At 54.7% G+C, this 18,389-nt stretch overlaps 1 protein-coding gene across 18 annotated transcripts in view; it reads left to right on the top strand.

Moving 5' to 3' along the window:
* The window catches only part of Ncor2 (nuclear receptor corepressor 2), a 162,907-nt gene that overhangs the window by 93,836 nt on the left and 50,682 nt on the right, over nucleotides 1-18,389 (top strand). For all 18 annotated transcript variants that reach the window (XM_029477772.2, XM_085837191.1, XM_085837194.1 and 15 more), the window contains 5 exons: nucleotides 1,104-1,282; nucleotides 5,023-5,077; nucleotides 6,885-6,983; nucleotides 16,968-17,113; nucleotides 18,100-18,272. In XM_029477772.2, coding sequence (XP_029333632.1) covers nucleotides 1,104-1,282; nucleotides 5,023-5,077; nucleotides 6,885-6,983; nucleotides 16,968-17,113; nucleotides 18,100-18,272 — 652 coding nt within the window. The remainder of the gene's footprint in view (nucleotides 1-1,103; nucleotides 1,283-5,022; nucleotides 5,078-6,884; nucleotides 6,984-16,967; nucleotides 17,114-18,099; nucleotides 18,273-18,389) is intronic.

The following is an 18,389-nucleotide window of genomic DNA, read 5'->3' as shown; positions in this document are numbered from 1 at the left end:
GCCATAGAACCCATGTCCCCTCTGAGCCCATTGAGGCTGTTTACGTGGAGACTGAAGATGGGATACTGGACAGCAGCTGGTGACACTTCTGTGGCTGTGGAGTGACTATTTAAGCTGTTCTCCAAGCTGAGTCCTGGTCCTCGTAGCACTGGCCATGGACCAGGCGTGGCTGTTTAAGTGGTCTCCTTGTATACACTGACAGCCCCGTGCACCCAGCAGCCTTAGCAGCTCGGGGCCTGCACCCCACTGCAGTGCCTGGCCTTGCAGGGACATCCTCTTGCCAGAGTTCTGCTGGAAAACCTCTCCTCCTCTTGTGGACAGAAAGCAGAACTCAAAAATCCACAAGCGATAACTACGGGGCCATCCTTGCTGGCGGGCATGTGGCTGGGGTCAACCCCTGTCTCACCAATGTGGATACAGATGTGGCTTTCATTTCCTCTGGAAGCAGGGAGACAGTGGTCCTGTCCACCCACACATTGGACCCTTCCCTAGGTCCTAACCACACAAGAGTATTGTGGCTGCCACCTCTTGAGGAAGCCATTGCCAGAACAAAGCTGGAGACAGAGCCAGAACCAGAGGGTGCTGGGCAGGAGACACTTGGAAAGTCCATAGCATCTTCCCAACATGGACGGGCGAGGCAGCCACAGAAGGAAGGGCAGGGCCGGCCAAGTCCCCAGGGGATGATAGAAAAGCCAGGGTATAAGGTCTGGACTAGAAAGTGACCAGGTCCTCTGCATACCTTGTGCTGCCCCCTGGATTTCTGGCCCCAAGCCAGACAGACATGTGCCATCCCGAGAGTGTGTGGAGCCAGGCTAGGCTGTGCCCTGTCCCTGTTGTCACAGTGTTTTATTACACTGCCTTTGTGGGGGTGAGATTCATGGCCTCTCCTGCTGCAGATAAGGCCTCATGCTGTGCACTAAATTTATAGCTCTTACTTTCCTTAACCGCCCCACACCCCTAAATCCTCGCCAGTGCCAGCCACTGCTGCCTTTTAATTCCTCATCCCTCCCCGCAAAGAGAATGTCCAAGGGCCAGGGTACCCGCTCTTCACCTGCCAGGCCCTGAGCTTGCCCTCTGACCCCCGACCCTGTGCTCTGTTGCAGAACCTGGAGAAGCAGATGCGCCAGCTGGCCGTGATCCCACCCATGTTGTACGACGCAGACCAGCAGAGGATCAAGTTCATCAACATGAATGGACTCATGGACGACCCCATGAAGGTCTACAAGGACCGTCAGGTTACCAACATGTGGAGCGAGCAGGAGAGGGACACCTTCCGTGAGAAGTGAGAAGTGGGGTTGCCTGGGATCCTTGCCTGCATCTTCTCTGTTCCCACACTCTAGTCCCAGGGACACTCTGTCCAGAACTCTCCCTGCTCTGGTGGTACCGGGGGCAGGGGCGGGGTCCTCGGCCTCTATCTCCATGGGAGTCATTTGTTTCCTCATAGGTAATAGATGGATCTCCTTGTCCACCTTAGCATTCACTCAGCCAGACAGTTCCTGCCACATAGGCTTAGTGAGGGGGAGATGCCTAACAGGGACCCAGAGCTGCATATGGTGGAGGCCGGGTACAGCTGGCTAGCTAGGATGGAGAAGCCATGTGGGGAAGCCAGGGCTTCAGTGATCAGGAACAGGCTGAGGTCCTTAGGAGGTGAAGCTCAGTTGCGTGTGGTGGCCACGCCTTTAATCCCAGCACTAGGGAGGCTGAGCCAGGGGCATCTCTTCAACTACCAGCCCAGCTTGATCTACACAGTGAGACCCTGCTTCAAAAAGTGGGTCTCCCGGAGGCCCCTCCAGGACAGTTTGGGGGGGGGACAAGTCTGTAGCTTCTGGGTGGAAGAAAGACCATTGCAGCCCAGGGTGAGGACCTGAGGTATGGTCTGTCTCCAGGTAGAAAGAGACATCCCCCATTTTGGGGAAACTCCAGAAGAGGTGGTGGTATAGACGTCACGATAATATTCGTATGTATGTTATTTGGAGCAGTACTCTGTAAACACTTCACCTAGAAGCAGAACCCCTTCCTCAGAGAGGACCAGGACCTCTGAGAGACTGGACAGTAGACATTGAAGCTGGGACAGGAGCCGGCATATTGCCCAGGAGGGTCTGCGGAGAGGGAGGTTTGTGCGCCTCAGGCCTCCAGTGAGCAGAGTAGTTGACCTGTTTTCCCTCTGAAGAGACCCTTGTCTGCCCCAGAACTTTTCCAGATGTCTGCTGGGGCAACAGTTGTTCAGGGTCAGGCTGTACCTGCCCTTGGAAGGATGCTGTACAACAGGCTGGCCCCATCCCAGATCACAGACAAAGCTTGGTGGCTCTATGGGGCTTGGGCACAAGCAACAGTCTTCAAAGTAGCTTTTGGCTATGGTAACACACACACATACACACATACACACATATACACACACACACACACGCACGCACACACACACACACACACACACATCCTCTGAGTCTCATATCCCCAGCACAGCACAGATAGTGGGAGACATACCATACCCCGAGGAGCAGCTCCTATGGGCAGCTCGGGTCAGGGGCTCCATCCTTTATCTCTTTGTGGCCTGTATCTAGGACTCTTGCATCTAAGGCTCCTGTTCTCTGTCTGGTGTGTTTTCTGACCTGACTCAAGATAGTGGTCCTAAGGTGGCTGAGGCTCTGTGCCCTGGTTCCCTGGTGGCCTGCTGTTTTAATGGGTGAACACTTAGGGGTGCTTTCAGTGGCTGGACCTTCCTAGGAAAGTCTCTTTGCTCTTCAGACCCAGTGATTTGCTCTGATAATTCCATAGCTGACAACCCGATGACCAGATGTCTACTGGTGCCTCTTCTGTCTATGCAAGACACAGCCACATTATATTGGTCTTTGAAGGATGATGGTCTGTCTCCCTGGAGGGCTTTCTTGCCAAGGTGCTGATGGCATCTAGACTGACCGGAGAATGGTGCAGATGTCACCCACAGACATCTCAGGTGCCTCATTTTCCTCCTGTGTAAAGCAGGCAGAGCTATATAGTATTCTTCTTGGGCCTGTGGCAGCTCCAAAGCAAAACAGCTCAGCATAGGTCCGGCTCTTGTGGGAAGCAGTCTGGTACTGCTGGCAGCCACTCCTGCCCCAACAGGAGAAGCTAGGACACCCCGTCTCTTCTGTAAAAAGGTGATGATTTGCATAAGACCTGGGTGTCCTCCATTCTTATCTTAGGGTCAGTCACAATACCAGATTTAATGGAAGTTCACATGAGCAGCCATTACTCAGAATGTTTTAGGGGGCACTAACTCAGGAAGGCCAAATATGGTTTGTACAGGCCCAGGTGGTACATGTGTGTGCGCGCACATGCGTGTGTGTGTGTGTGAATGTGTAAAACTTTCGTTGTTTGTCTTTTTTTGAGGGGAGGGGGTAGTGGTTGCTACTTTATTTTCTAGCGTCTCATAGCTCAGGATAGCCTCAGGCTCATTATATAGCCACGGCTGGTCTTGAACCCTCCTGCCTCAGCCTCCCCAATGCTAGGATCATAGACATAAGCCACCATGACCTGCCCATGTTACTATTTTTTATATATATTAGGCAGGGCTTTTTTTATGTAGCACAGACTTGTCTTTGAACTCTGAAACTTCTTGCCTCAGCCTCATAGTTCTGGTCATCTAGGCGTGTATTGCTATGGTTGACTTCTTTTAGGAGCCTTACTGGCCTGTGATCAGTTGAACCTTAGATGTACAACCCTATACACGCATCCTCAGCAGCAGCATGAAGTGCCCAGGCCAGGATGAACGCAGGACCTTGTGTGGGCCTATCTCTTGATACCTCTGAGCCTCTTGTTTTAGTTCTCAGATGAGTTCTCGCTAAATTGCCCTGCTTGATTTGAAATTCACTGTACCCCAGGCTGGCTGTCCACCCTGCCCAGTTACAAGTTGTATCATCAGACCTGGCTCGGCCTGTCTCCAGTGAACTGTGGTGGGAAGAGGGACAGGGGCCCTGCAGTGTCTTAACTTAGGTTCCTGATGTCCTGGGACCCATCACTGCCTAGGGAAATGCTATAGAAGGGATGGGGCGGGGCAAGAGTAGTACCCTAGGCTTGCCTGCTATCTGGGTGGGCGGGGCCCTGGAAGGATAGCCACCATCCTGCAGATCTGCTACCTCTGCTTCCTTGGGAAGAGTTTAGAGGCTCTTCCGGATTCCCCAGTGTCTGGCGGGGAGAACGGGAGGGGCCTTTGGCCTTCTGCCCAGCCACCTGGAGGCCAGGCGGGGGCAGCCCAACACAGACTACACACTGGTGGGAACTGGACCGGTACTGCTGGCAGCCATTTCTTACCCCCACCCCCACCCCCACCTACCCTGGGACATACTAGGGTGGTGGCAATTCATTGGAGACAGAGGGCAGGCCCAATGACGCCACCCAGCACCCTTAGGGTGTGAGCAGGCCTTGACCCTATCCCCACCCCCACAGCTGCCTGGCCCTGACATTTCAGCTGGCTGGCTTTCCCAGTAATGCTTGGGCTTCGCAGGAAGCTGGTGGCTTGGTGCCAATTCCCGCCACCCCCTGCGGCTCCAGCCACTTTTGGCTTTTCCTGGGCATCCGAGGTTCCGCTCCAGCACTCGGGAGGCCTCAGTGCCTGGCTTGTCCAACCTCGCCCAGGCAAGCTTAGCTTGGCATAGGCTGGGCCTGGCCAGGCCGAGCCAGGCTGAGCCAGGCCCAGCTTCTTAGACCCGGCTGGGGAGAGAGACAAAAGCATATCTGGGGAGGTGGAGGGACCCCACTGGCAAGCTGAATGCCGTGTCCTCATTTTTCCTGGAAGCCTGCGGCAAGACAAACAAATGTATTTTCAAAGGCATTACAGCCAGTGAGTCACTCGGAGGAACGCCCTGGACCCTGGTCCCTGCCCCGAAGCCCTTCCCACGCCCTGAAGATCTGCTAGTGGGGCGGCGCCCGCCAAGCCAGGCTGGGGTGGCAGGCACTGGGCACTCTGAGCTCTTGGTTGTCCCGTAGGGCTTCCCTCAGCCTCAGCCTGGCCTCAGCATTGGCCTGTCTTTCTCTTCCCCCCAGGTTTATGCAGCACCCTAAGAACTTTGGCCTGATTGCCTCATTCCTGGAGAGAAAGGTGAGTGCCATCTCTGGCTGGCAGAGCCGGGCGCTAAACTGGCTTGCCATCCACTCCCTAGGGCCGATGTCTGGGCTGGGTGGAGCGCTTGCCCCTCCTCTGTCTCTCTGGCCAGCTCCATCCTTTTTCCTGCCTCCACCTCCTTCCTCAGGGGGAAAGCCAGGCAGGCCCCACCCTGGATGGGGAGGAGCTTCAAGGCTTCAGGCCCAGGCCACCCAGGAAAGCTGTAGGGACTGGCATCACACAGCCATTTGCCCAGCACACTGGGTTGGGCGCCGGTTCTAAGAGTTTTGCCACGTTCCAACTGAGGCCTTGTGTCCAGGAATGGCCTGCATCCAGGTCTGTGTGTGGAGTAATCTCCTGGGCCCTTGTCATGGGTAATATGGGTTTTCTGACAACACTAGATACCACTCACTACTTCCGGTGTGTGGCTAACACGTCTATCATTCTGAACAAACCTTCATGCAGAATTGATATTTGAACCCAACCTGTTCCCTAAACCAGAGCCTGAAAGTACTCTCCTCTGGCTCTGCCTCTTGTCGGTAAGGAGTCACATTGTCCCCAGAGGGCAGTTAGCTTGCTTTCACTTACATACCAGGCTAGCCTACAGTACATGAACAACCCGTGGTGGACAGGTGGCAGGGTTGGCTGTGTGCTGGAGTTGGTGTCTAGACCCTCAACAGTGAGTGGGATGTCCAGCCTGGCTGGGCCCCTGCCCTGAGTCTGCCCAGGGATGCTGGCAGCTGTTGGGAGGTGGGACCCGGGATCTAGACAGCCGTTTTCAAAGACCGTGATCATTCCTCACTGTTCCGGTGGGCTGATACGGTGTGGAGAGATGGGACCCTCTGGGATCTGGGACCTGAAGAGCCAGTGTTGGGAACCAGTTATAAATAGCCTACCTGTGTGGTGATGCCAAGCGTCCTGATGGGTGTGGGTGACTCAGTAGTCCTGGGTTTAAGGCTAGGGCTCCACAGAGCCAGGAGGACTCTGAAATTGGTGGTTGAGTAAGGCTGCGGGGAGGGAGGAGTGGAGTCTGAGGGCGAGAGGCGCTCAGAGAGGGTGTAGATGAGACAGGTCAGAGCTTCTAGGACACAGGTGGCTGCTAAGGCCACATCACCTTCCTGGGCTGGCTGGCACACAGTTCCTCCGGTGGGTCATGGGTGTGGGCGAGGGTTGGCTTGGCGGAACCCCATGGAAATAGTGTTTGCTCATGGCATACTCCAGGAGTGGCCTGATGTGTAGGCAGCTGGGGTCTGTCCCACCCCACAGTTCTCATGGTCCTGGGCTTGGCACTAGGTCAAACGTGGCTGGCATGGACATCTCAGACACGGTTGCCACTGCAGGTGTCTATTGAAGCTTCTTGTCCATGACACTTACATTCTGGGAGAGGTTGTTCAGGATCCTGGATGTTGGGGAAGGAGCCCAAAGCCATGGGTGGCAAAGGCTGGGCTTGCGTCACTCTGAGTACCCGTGACTTTGTTCTCCACGGGAGCTGAGCGGCTGTGATGTCATCACTGCTACTTACAGTTGCAAGGACAGGGTCTGTGTTGATAGCCTGTGACTCTACCGCCTGTCTCTCCATGCCAGGCTCTGTCCTGTGTGTGGCTCATTCAGAATCACTCACTTGACCAGCACAGTCTGTTCCTGCATGTCACACGCAAGCTGCTGGGTATTCAGAGAAGTTAGATTTTTCCCAGGGCAACCCAGCTTGTCATCAGAGGAACTAGGATTTGAACTCTGGCCTCTGCCTCCTACTATGAATCCTCTCACCCCATACACCCCTCAGAGTCTTCTCTCTGCCCCGCAGACGGTAGCTGAGTGTGTCCTCTATTACTACCTGACCAAGAAGAATGAAAATTACAAGAGCTTGGTGAGGCGGAGCTATCGGCGCCGTGGCAAGAGCCAGGTAAGATGTGGTGTGTCGCTGCTTGGCTTTGGGGACCTGGTCCCTGCCCTTGAGGGACACTTGCTGGGTGGTCAGTATCCTTGATGATTGGTGTCATACAGTTCTACTGTTAGGGCCCCCTCTATAGCATCTGACCTGCAGTGGGTGTTTGCAGAGGTGAGGACAACAGCCACTTCTGCCTTAGCTAGGATGTCCCCAGTTCAGAGTTGGCCAGTCCATAGTCCTTACTGTTAAAAGGCCACATGTCAGAGCTGGAGGGAGAGCTCAGCAATTAAAGAGCATTGGCTGCTCTTACAGAGGACCCAAATTTGATTCTCAGCACCCACACGGTGGCTCATAACCATCTGTAACTCCAGTCCGAGGGGATCCAGTATCCTCCTCTGTTCGCAATGGTATCAAGTATACACACGGAGCAGAGAATACCCATACACAAAAGTGGTAGCCTATTTTCAAAGTAAAGACTGCCCAGGACAATCTGGGGAGTTCCACTAAGCTTTCCTGACTGCCCCTTCACTAGTGGATACGTGCAGGGAGATGTGGCCAGCACTCGCTACGTCTGTGTCATGCCTTGGTGTCTAGAGTGAGCCTAGAGTGCCAGCCACTGGCGCATTGAAGTTCTGCTCTCTTCCTGCTGTGTAAATAAAGCTTTATTGGCACAGAGCCACTACTGCACAGCCTGCAGCCTGCAGCATCACCGTTCACCTTTAGCAAAAGCTGGCTGATCTTGGAAAGATGTTAAGAAAATGCAGGCACTGCACAGAAGCCAGGGATTCAGGGGCGTGGCCTTTGGGGGGTGGGGAGAGGTTATGTGGTGTTCACTAGATTGGCAAAGGTCAGGCCTCATTGCGAATTGAGTTGAAGCATCATGGACAGGGACTGCTATCCCACAGAACAGGCGTTTTCTGGCCCACTTACGCAAAGTGCAGATCGGGAGGTCAAGTCTGCAGAGACAGGCAAGGCACCCCAGTAAACAATGCCCCACAAGTTAGTAAGTAAAGTGCCTGCTATGTGATGAGCGAGAGAACCTGAATTCCATCCCTAGAGCCACACACTCATAATCCCAGGGGAAGAGAGGTGGAGACGGGACACTCTGTCTTGCTGGCCAGTCAGCCTGTTAATCGACAAGCTGTAGCCCCTAGAGAGACGCAGTCTCCAAATACAAGGTGAACGGCTCCTGAAGAACAAAACCTGAAGCTGACCTCTGGCTCTCCGTACACACGTGCACACAGGCACAGATAACACATGCATGTGCGCATGCCCTGGGAAACACCCAGGGCCCAGTCTGTGTCCACTCTGGACTTGAAAGATGGCTGGATTTGGTCTGGGGCTGTGGTTTTCTAGCTCATTTTATGCGCCCACAGTGAGCTGGCTAGCTTATGGTTCTGACAGATGTGTGACTCCGCAGTGTTGGGGCACAGAGCAGTGGGCATGCTAGAGGTTTGGCTGGGGCATCCAGGAATTTTCTAGGCAGACAGACAAAAGGTCAATTTGACACCTGTTGGAAAGTGTGATGAAGCTGGGAGGCGTGGTTTACGGAAACATGGGGCCCTGTGTAAATCTCTGCACCTAGCCCTGTAGGGATAAGTGGGGGGATGCTGCTACCTGCCGAAGTGACGGTTGGTTAATGATGGTGATGATGATGATGGTGGCAGTGATGATGGTTCTGGTAATAATGCTGGTGATCATAGTCTTTGGTGATGATGGTTGATAATGGTGGTGGTAATAATGTTGGTGTTTGTTTGGTTTGGTTTGGTTTTTCATGACAGGGTTTCTCTGTGTAGTCCTCCCTTCCTGTCCTGGAACTCACTCTGTAGACCAGGATAGCCTTGAATTCAGAGTGCATTACTGCTGCCCAGCCTGATGGCCATGTTGGTGATGCCAGTGACTGTCTTAGTGACTTTTCTGCCCCTGAGATAAAATACCATTGCCTAAGCAACTTACAGAAGAATGAATTTACGTGGGCTTCCCATTCTTCTCAAGAGTTAAGAGTCCAGTCCCGGCAAGGAGGCTTGGCAGCCAGTGGCAGGTGTGGAACAGGAGCAGGAGCGTTCATATCTAGAACCACAGCCTCCAAGCAGGGAGAACAAACTAGGGGTAGCAGTTGGTTCTTAAACCTCAGAGCTCGCCTCTGGAGACAAAACTTCCTCCAATAAAGCCACACCTCCTAAGCCTCCCCAAACAGAGCCACCAGTTAAGAGTAGCCATGTCTCATGCCCGTGAAGGTGAAGCAGGGCTCTTGGTGAGTCCCTTTCTACATAAGAGAGCTGGGATCATAACTAGCTAAAGGAGCATCCACAGGGTCAGACTCACTCCCTAGGCTGTGCGAGCTGAGGGAGGACGATTGCTCTGCTGGGATTGTTGGGTAGTGGGAGCCTACCTGAGATCTCTGCTCAGCTGCACTGCCGCTGGGCCTCATGGGAGGCACTGCTTGCTGGGCCTCTACTCTTAGGACGGTTTGCCAGGTTTGTGCTGTGGTGACATGCCCCAAAACAGGGCTGAGGGTGGAAAGCGGATCCTACTGAGGGTATCCTTTGAGACAAAGCAAGGCCCAGCCTCACCCAGTTTGGCTCTGTCCATTTGCTCCTTCTGACTGCTCCTCTTTCCTGGAGGAGGCGTGCCTGTCCCCAGCAGCTGGTAGGGCCGGCTCTCTACCCGTGTGCTATTTTGGTCTCTCCCTTTGTTCCTCATCCCCTGCTCGGGGTGGCCCCTGTTTGTAGATGGCTCTGGTGTCTGTGGTCTCAGTGTGGCTCCTGTGGCTCCTGGCCACACTGTTGCTTAGAAAAGCCACAAGTGGCCATTCTGCTTCTCAGCACACCAGGTGCCACTCAGAGGGCTCCTCGAGAGATGCCTGTTTGGTGCTAGATGTGTGTGCACATCTGGGAATGTATTGAGCGCTTCCTGCATGCTGTGATTGGAGAACCATTGTAGGTGGGGTCCGTGTGTAACAGTTCAGAAAGACACTGGGCATCCCAGGAAGTCATCCCTACTCTCAGACTCACGAGGGAAGAGTTGCAAGGTAGACACCAGGTAGTACTTCCTGCGTGCTTAAGGTCCCAGCTGTTCTCCTCGGGCTCTGCATCTTGCATGCCACCTCAGAGCAGCTGTGCCTCCTGAACTGGCTGCCTCCTTGCCCAGCCCAGAGACTGGGGCCTCCTCTACTCTCAATTCTGCCTTGATGGGATTGAACCAAGAGAGGAGCAGAGGCAGAGAGCTGACCCTAAGGACACCTGGGCATTTAGTGCTTAGCTCTCCCTGCATGCACTGGGATGGGCATCGGTGGAGATTTGGACTTCCAGGTTAACCCCCCTCCGGTTGCTAGCGTGTCCGGCCCAAGACTCTTTGGTTCTTCAGAACTTGCTGTTAGTGGAGTGACCCCAAGAAAGTCAACCCTGGGTCCAGCACCCAAACAAGCAGGGTGTGGGAAGGGGAGGGGAGCTTCAGACACCCTTAGGGCTCTTTCTGGAGTGTCCCTAAAAAGGTTGAGATGGCCATGGACAGGTCTCTTGGACGTGTCTCCTGTGTGTGACAGGTCTGTGTCCTCCACCTGCCCTGAGGCATCCAAGCTGGCCTGGCCCTCGGTTAGCCACTTCTGCCCTCTCTGTCCCCCACCTGCCCTGTGTCAGAGTGCTTGTTCAGGGGTCACATTTAAAAAAAAAACCGCAGAGGTTATAAGCCCCTCATGACAGTCATTGGGTGTCAGTGGCGGCCACTAGTGTCCTGCCTCATCTCTCAGCCCACCCGGCCAAGAAAGAGTGAGGCTTTCCCCAACCTCAGCTGCCCGTGGGTGAGGAGTATAGCTGGCCGTGTGGAGTGGTAGACTTACCTGCTGCTTAGCTATCAGGCCAGCTCCCATTCTAGAAGCTTCTCTGGCCTTTGCCTACGGTGAGGCAGGCTCAAGCATAGGCTCTGGGGACAGTGACCTCCTGAACTGGTTCTTAGGAATGGGTTCAGGACCATGTTCTGGCGCCTTTCCCCAAGCTGTCCCATTGGCTAATGGGCCCGACTGGACGTCAGTCTGATGACAACTCCTGGTCCCTAGCCCAGATCCGCCCCAAGAAGAATCATGGGCTGTGGTGCCTGCCACACAGGGTGACATTCTAAGCCCAGCCTGTAGAGATGCCCAGCCATGACCAGTTGGCAGATGCTGTGGCACTCCTGTGGTGGAGAGGGATCTGTGACCAAGCAGGTGTGTCCCTGAGGGTAGACTAGAGCTTTTTCCTGTAGAAGCAGGACATGAGCAGGAAAACTCTGTCCTGGACTCCTGACCTCTGGACCAGCCCCTTTTGCTGAGGGGGAAGTCTGTGGAGGAGGTTCTTCATCCTCACTGATGTCAGCCCTCACATCCTGGCCCTTGGTGTTCTGTCGGCTGCCCCCTGACCTTCTTCTGTCACACTGCTCTTCCTGGCCTCGGCCACACATGCTGCTCAGACTCTCTGCCGTGGGTAGCTTCTGCTTTTTCCTTTTTCTCTGTGTGGCCCTGTCTCTTCTCTGTTTCTGCCGTGTGTGTGTGTGTGTGTGTGTGTGTGTGTGTGTGTGTCCGTCCGTCCGTCTGTATTTGTCTCTCTAACCCTGTGTCACCTCCTTTTTGTTCCTGTCTCACCTCTTCACCCACCTTCCCTGTGTCTGCCTGTCTGTCCGTCTGTCTGCTGGACTGCCTTCTTAGCTCTCTTTTCTCTGTGACCCCATGTCACCTCTTTGTCCCCAACTTACCTCTTTATCTACTTTCTCTCCCTCATCTTACTACTTTGCTCTGGTTGCTTGCCAAGGGACAGCTGACCTTGTTCCCAGGCAGGGCCCAGATTACCTGCTCAGGAGCCGTGTGACCAGGAGGCCCCGGGCAGCACCAGACAGACTTGGGCAGTGTATGGCTATCACTCTCCCTTGAGGACTAGCTAGGTACCCCTTGCCTGTGAGGTAACCAGAGACTGATGGTCGGAAGCTGTGTGTCACACTAAGCCACAGTGCCCTGGCTAGGCCATTTGGTTGTTGGTCATCAGTGAGGGGGTGTGCTGTGCCTCAGACCTTAGTAGTAAGGCTCCAGCATAAGGTTCGAAACTTCTTGGCTGCAGTCCATAGCGGGCTGGCTGGCTGCTTTACTGAGGATGTTCTCTGCATGGTAGACCTGTGCCGATTTAGGGCCAGCTGAGAAGGCATCTCCGGTTCTCCGTCTGGCTCCACGCTGAGTGGGGAATCTCCTCAGAGGCCCTCCTCCAGGTCCCAGGTCTGTTAGACATGCCTTGTGGGACCCTACTCAGGGCTGGCAGCTGGGGAGGGAGCCCAGGAGGCAGGAGAGGCTGGACCCTACGGCTGGAAGGAGCTGCATCACTTCCGTGGGAAACGAGAAAGGTTCAAGACTGGGCCAGGATACACAGCACAGGGGACCCAGCTCCCCCAACCACCCAAACTGCCTTAAGGTGGGAAGTGTGGGTGCTGCTGGACATAGTCTATCACTTTCCTGAGACAGACATCACCCCGGTGCTCCTAAAAGCTACTTACTGCTAACTAGATCAGTAGCACTGGGAGCCGCCGGTCAGCAAAGGCTCAGCAAAGGTCAGCATGGCTTCACTGTGAACGAGACAACTGAGGTCCCTGGACAGCCACTTGTGGAGGACTGCTGAAGTCCTGGGGGCCATGTGACCAAGAGTAGCTTTCAGGGCTTTGACCCCTTGAAGGAACAGATGAGCAATAAGAAGGAACTGACCAGGCAAAAGGCACAGCAGGTGCAAAGGTCAGAGGAAGGGACCCTTCAGTCGCCTCTATCTGAGGGCAGGAGGGAGGCAGGAGCAAGCTAACATGTGGAGGTTGGTCCAGCCTGGATGTCCCGTGTACTTATTCTGGAGGCAGGGCAAGGGGTGTGTGTGTGTGTGTGTGTGTGTGTGTGTGTGTGTGTGAGAGAGAGAGAGAGAGAGAGAGAAAGAGAGAGAGAGAGAGAGAAGGAGAGGGAGAGGGAGAGAGCGTGCGTATGAGCAACCTTCCATATCACCATCAACTAAGAAAATAGACCACGGGCTCGCCCACAAACTGATGAGGGTATTTTCTCAGCGGAGATTCCCTCTACATAAATGACTCTAGCTTATGTCAGTGTGACATTAAAATAGCCAGCACACCTGCTGAGCCCCCCCAGCCCCCCAGTTGAGGATTTAAAATGGGGCCTTGGGATTAGTGGTGCAGCTCAGGGGTACGACCCTTGGCTAGCTTGTGCCAAAGCCAAGGGCTCAGTCCCAAGTTCTGTGAATTAATAAGTAGACAAGCCATTGGCCACCATGAACGGACTTCTGGGCGCGTGTCCCACGGTACTCAGTAGAAGTGTCTCCACACCAGAGCAGCTCGGGAAAGCTCCATCATTTAATGCTGGGAGCCACCATGGTGTGTATGAAGTGCCACTACTGTCATGTAAATTCTTACTCCTGCCAACTCTGACTCAGGCCTCAGGGTTGCTGAAGCACATACTATATCCTGTTCCTGCTCCACCATCAAGCAATGGGAATGACTTCACAGTATAGGCTGCCTGGACCACTGTGGCCATGCAGCTGCCCCTTGGAGAGGCACCACATGACTCAGCCCCTGATGTCTGTTTAAAAGCTAATCTCTGGCCTGGCATGGTGGCACACACCTTTAGTCCCAGCACCTAGGCAGCAAAGGCAGGAAGTTCTCTTTGGGTTTGAGGCCGATCTGGATTATATATTGAGCTCCAGGCTAACCAGGGTGGCATAGTGAGACCCTCCTTACCTCACAACAACAAAAAGCCCTGCTCTCTGTTAATGACAGTGTGCCCATGCTTTATGGTTGGCTCTTGTTGTTCCACACTCTCAGGGAACTCCAACACACCTCTGCTGAGGGCTGAGCCTGCATCCCTTGCTATGTGTCTCTGGGAGAGATAGATGGCAAGCTCAGAGCAGGCATGAAGCCGTACCACCGGCTGCAGGCTGTGTTGCTCCACTCTGACCCCCAGCCCTGTTGGCCTCCACTCAGCCAACCTCTCCCCTTCTCCATACAGGAAGCTCTTGCGACTCACTTGTGGGGTGTTTGGTTTGTTGGTCCTTGGTAGTACAGTGTTTATTGAATGAGCGAGTGTCTGCGTGTATTAGTCAGGGTGGCTGTGCACTCTCAGGTTCTCCTTTGTTTATTTAAGTTTGGGATGGAATCCAGAGGCTCCCCAATCCCTTCCCTTGATCTTGTCCTCCACAGAGCCCTGAAGACCCAGTGCAGGGGCTGGGTCCTACCGGGCCTGCTTCCTCTTCCGGAGGGTCTCGGTGACTCAGGGCCACACAGGGCCATTTTGTGCCTTTTGAAGGTTCTCTTAGGGTTTTATTGCTGTGAAGCGACTCATGACCAAAGCAACTTTTATAAGGGTCAACATTTAATTAGAGGTGGCTTACCATTTCAGAGGCTCAGTCCATTATCATCATGGCAGGAGCATGGGAGCGTCGAGGCAGGCTGGTGCTCTAAAAGGATCTGAGTGTTCAACATCTTGATCTGAAGGCAGCCAAGAGGAGAGTCTGGATCACCCTGGCCAGACTTGAGCACATATACGAGTCCTCAGAGCCCCGCCTTCGCAGTGACACACTTCCTTTAACGAGGCCACGCCTCCTAATAGTGCCACTTCCCATGGGCCACGCACATTCAGACCACCACAAAGGTTTTACCTTTGCCCTCCCTCTGCACCTCAGTCCTGACAACGTCAGCTTCAGAACACGTGTCAGGTTGTTCTCTATGCTTCTGGGGGTCTCGGTGCCCCTGTAAACAAGAGTTTGTTTAGGGTAGGGATGGCAGTTCTGCAAACTCGGAGGAACCAAGAGTCCCTGAGGAGGCTATCTTTGGGGTTCCATCTGGCTGCAGGCTCTGCTAGGAAATGCTGTGTAGCCTTAGATGGATCGCTTTACCTCTCTGTATCTTGTTCTCATCTATGGAACAGTGTAATGTCAGGGTTGTTGGGAGGAGCAAGAAGCTGGACCTGTGATGTGACAGCAGTCTCATCCCATACATGTCGTCAACTGACACTGGGCCTTATTACCGTGGGCTTCCGAAAGGAAAAATGGGTCCTAGCAGAAAGAACAGATACCTGAAGCTCCCTGTGGATCCTTTCAGGGTGTTCCTAGTGCTGTGATCTGGGGGTGGGGGACGTACATGGTCACCTTGCCCGTAACTGATGAGTTGTCACTGGATACTGCACATGTGGGAGTCATGGGGAGGGTGGCATTCTGCTTCTCGTGGCTCTCCAGGCTGGGGCTGGTGTGTGTGTGTGTTTCCCTGAATCCTTCCTGCCATGGAATATAGAAACCCTGCTGGTTTCTCACTGTGGTCTGAGGACCTTAGCAGCAGACTTGCAAGGGGCTAGGTAAACATGTGGAGCCTCGGGTTAGCCTAGAGTCAGCCTATGGCCAAACTCTACCTCCCACTTGCCTTTGTAAATCAAGCTTTATTGGCATGTGGCCATTCCCATTTGCTCACACAGTGGCAGAGCCAAGCCAGGTGCCTTGGAACCTACAGGCTGTCCAGCCTGAAGTCCTTTAGATAAGAACTTGCCAGCCAGACTGCAATGTGCTGGAACAACCTGGGAATTTATTTTTATTCAGATGGTTTAGAGACAGGATCTTACCATGTAGCCCTGGCCAGCCTTTTTAAAATTTGCTGCAGTCTTCCTGCCTCTCCGTTCCAGGTGTTGGGGTGCTGGGGTCACATGTGTGTACCACTACTTGTGACTAAGCTGGGACATTAAAAATATTGATGCTGCCCCCAGCCTGGGATCACAGTGGCCTTGGCACAGTTGGGGTCTGGCAGCCTTTGGCCATCAGGAAGCACAGCTGCCCAGGAGGCTACGACAAGCTTGAAATTCCCAGGTATGGCTGGCCAGTGCTACCAGCCAGATGTGCAGATGGGGATTTGCCAGCCTGAAGTGGTTGGTCACAGGAACCCCCCAGTACCTGCTTCAAGTCTCCCGGGAGCCAGGAGTGGCCAAACATATGGGGTCATTCAGGCCAAGGCACTGTTAGGCAGAAAAGTGACTCGCTGGCCAGGGTAGCCTACGGGGCAACCTGCTGTCACCCCTGTCCACAGAGGCTCAGCCTGGGGTGCAGAGACACCATGTGGTTCATGCCATGGGCAGCCAGATCTGAGTCCCCAACTCAGCCCTATATGTAGAGGTGGGAGACACAGCCAAGTGTCTTGGATACAATGCCCCAGCACAGGACAGCTGTGAAGTACAGGCTAATTCCTCCTGTACCGCCTTCCATCTCCTTGAGTTCTGACCCCCACTTTCTATGGCCCATCTTGGGACACTGTTGAACTGACAGGAAACTCCTTCAATGTCAGGTTCAGGGGGCTCTGTCTGCCAGAATGAGGCTTCGCCCCTGGGCTGTATGGAGTGTTAGAATCTGAAGGGAAGGGCCCAGTCTGGCTGACAGACATCTGGTACCCAGCCGAGGAGCCAGCAGCCATGCATGGCTGCCCTGGCCCCTCCCCTTACAGAACACAGGATTCTTGGGAGCTGGAGAGGCGTGACCCTGAGGATCCTGAGTGCACAACAGTGTTGCCTTAAGAGGCCACAGTGGCTGGACAAGTCAGGTTCTTGCTCTGTGTACCAGTATGCCATGGTGTCCCTGTCTGTTCCCAGTGTAGCCTAGTCCTATAAAAGACAAGGCCCTAGAGCCATTGTGCATCAATGGTTTTCTGCCAGGAAGGAACAATGGAGGGAAAGAGTTTCCCTACACACTCATGCACACGCACGGGCGCGCGCGCACACACACACACACACACACACACGGGCTTTCTGCAGATGTTACTCTTACTCCACTGGGCTCAGGGGAGATGGCAGAACTCAAACCCCTGTGCCCGAGTGTGGTGCTTTTCTGGCTTCACTCTGCCTCCAACCTCTCCCACCTGGCTGGCTCCCCAGTTGCCCTGGCCTCTGCGTTCACCGTCCCTCCCTTCCCCAGCTTCACCTGTCTCCTGTTTTCCCTCTTGCCTCTGCTTCCTGGGCTGTAGCAACAGCAGCAGCAGCAACAACAGCAGCAGCAGCAGCAGATGGCACGGAGCAGCCAGGAGGAGAAGGAGGAGAAGGAGAAGGAGAAGGAGGCGGACAAGGAGGAGGAGAAGCAGGATGCGGAGAACGAGAAGGAAGAACTCAGCAAGTAAGGCCTGGCAGCTGCGTGGTGCACACCTGGGCCCCTGGGGAACAGAGCCTGGCGCCAGTTTGGAGCCCCAGTCGGTTCTCCCAGGCCTTTCCTCCCGGAAGCCTCAGCCCCCACTCCCTCCATCCCCCACCCTCTCTGCACACCCCCGCTCCTCCACCCCCTACCCCCCCCCCAAGACCTAGGAGACTGATTGCTCATTTGAGCCCTGCTCCAGGACTCATAAATCCAGACAGCCACTTTGGCACTCAGCCTTGCCTCCCCTCCAAGGCCCCTGAGGTCCACGAGGGAGAGAGGGCTGAAGGGCCTCGGGAGGGCAACATGGATGCAAGCATCTGGCAGCCCCCGCCTTCATCCTCAGCCCCATCAGCACCAACCCCCCTAGCCAGTGGGAGAAGGTGGAGGGGCCGCAGGTGCTGGGCTGGGCCTGTGCAGAGCACAGAGTCTCCTTCCCTGTCTCCACGGCTCCCGCCGGCATCTTTCAGGAAGATGAATGAGTGACAGAGGCGATAAATCTGCCCCAGTCACTTCTGAGGAGCCAGGTCCCCAGGTCATGTGCACCCCCACTGCTGGGCTGAGCTGCGATTCCCCATGCCTGCAGTCCTAAATACCCTGAGCAAATTGCTCTGTAGGGGTGCAGAATTAAGTCCCCTGTGGCTAGTACAGGGGGCCATAGAGTCCCAAAGGCCTCTAGCTGGGCTCCCTGTTTGTATGGTGATGGTGTCAGCATCTCTTGAGGCCCCACTGGTGACAGGTGGAGTCAGATGACTTCACATCTTTCCCTTCCCACCCACCCCTGGATGGGCTCCCGCCGCCTTTCAGGGTTAAGGTACTATGGTAGGGCCTGCCTGCTCATAGCACCCTTTTGGCCAGCTGCAGCTCTTTCCTCTCTGCAGCTGTGATGGAGCGACCCACAGGTCTCCCCCAGTGGTCTTAGGGTTTCCATCCCCAGCTGATCCATCCCGGTGTCCCTTTCGTGACCTCAGGGAGAAGACAGACGACACTTCTGGTGAGGACAACGATGAGAAAGAGGCTGTGGCCTCCAAAGGCCGCAAAACTGCCAATAGCCAAGGCCGCCGCAAAGGCCGTATCACGCGCTCCATGGCCAACGAGGCCAACCATGAGGAGACAGCCACCCCGCAGCAAAGTTCAGAGCTGGGTGAGCAGGCTGGAGACTGTGGGGGGGAGGGGCTGGAATATAGGGAGATTGTTTCTTGCTAGGATTCCGTGAAGTTGGAGTGAACTGCCCGTAGCTGAGGACCTGGGCCTCTGTCTG

This window comes from Mus caroli, unplaced genomic scaffold (genome assembly GCF_978045245.1).
Source record: "Mus caroli unplaced genomic scaffold, Mus_caroli_1 scaffold_4, whole genome shotgun sequence".
Taxonomy (NCBI): Eukaryota; Metazoa; Chordata; class Mammalia; order Rodentia; family Muridae; genus Mus; species Mus caroli.
The sequence above is the reverse complement of the archived record's forward strand: the minus strand, read 5'-3'. Positions and strand labels throughout refer to the sequence as shown.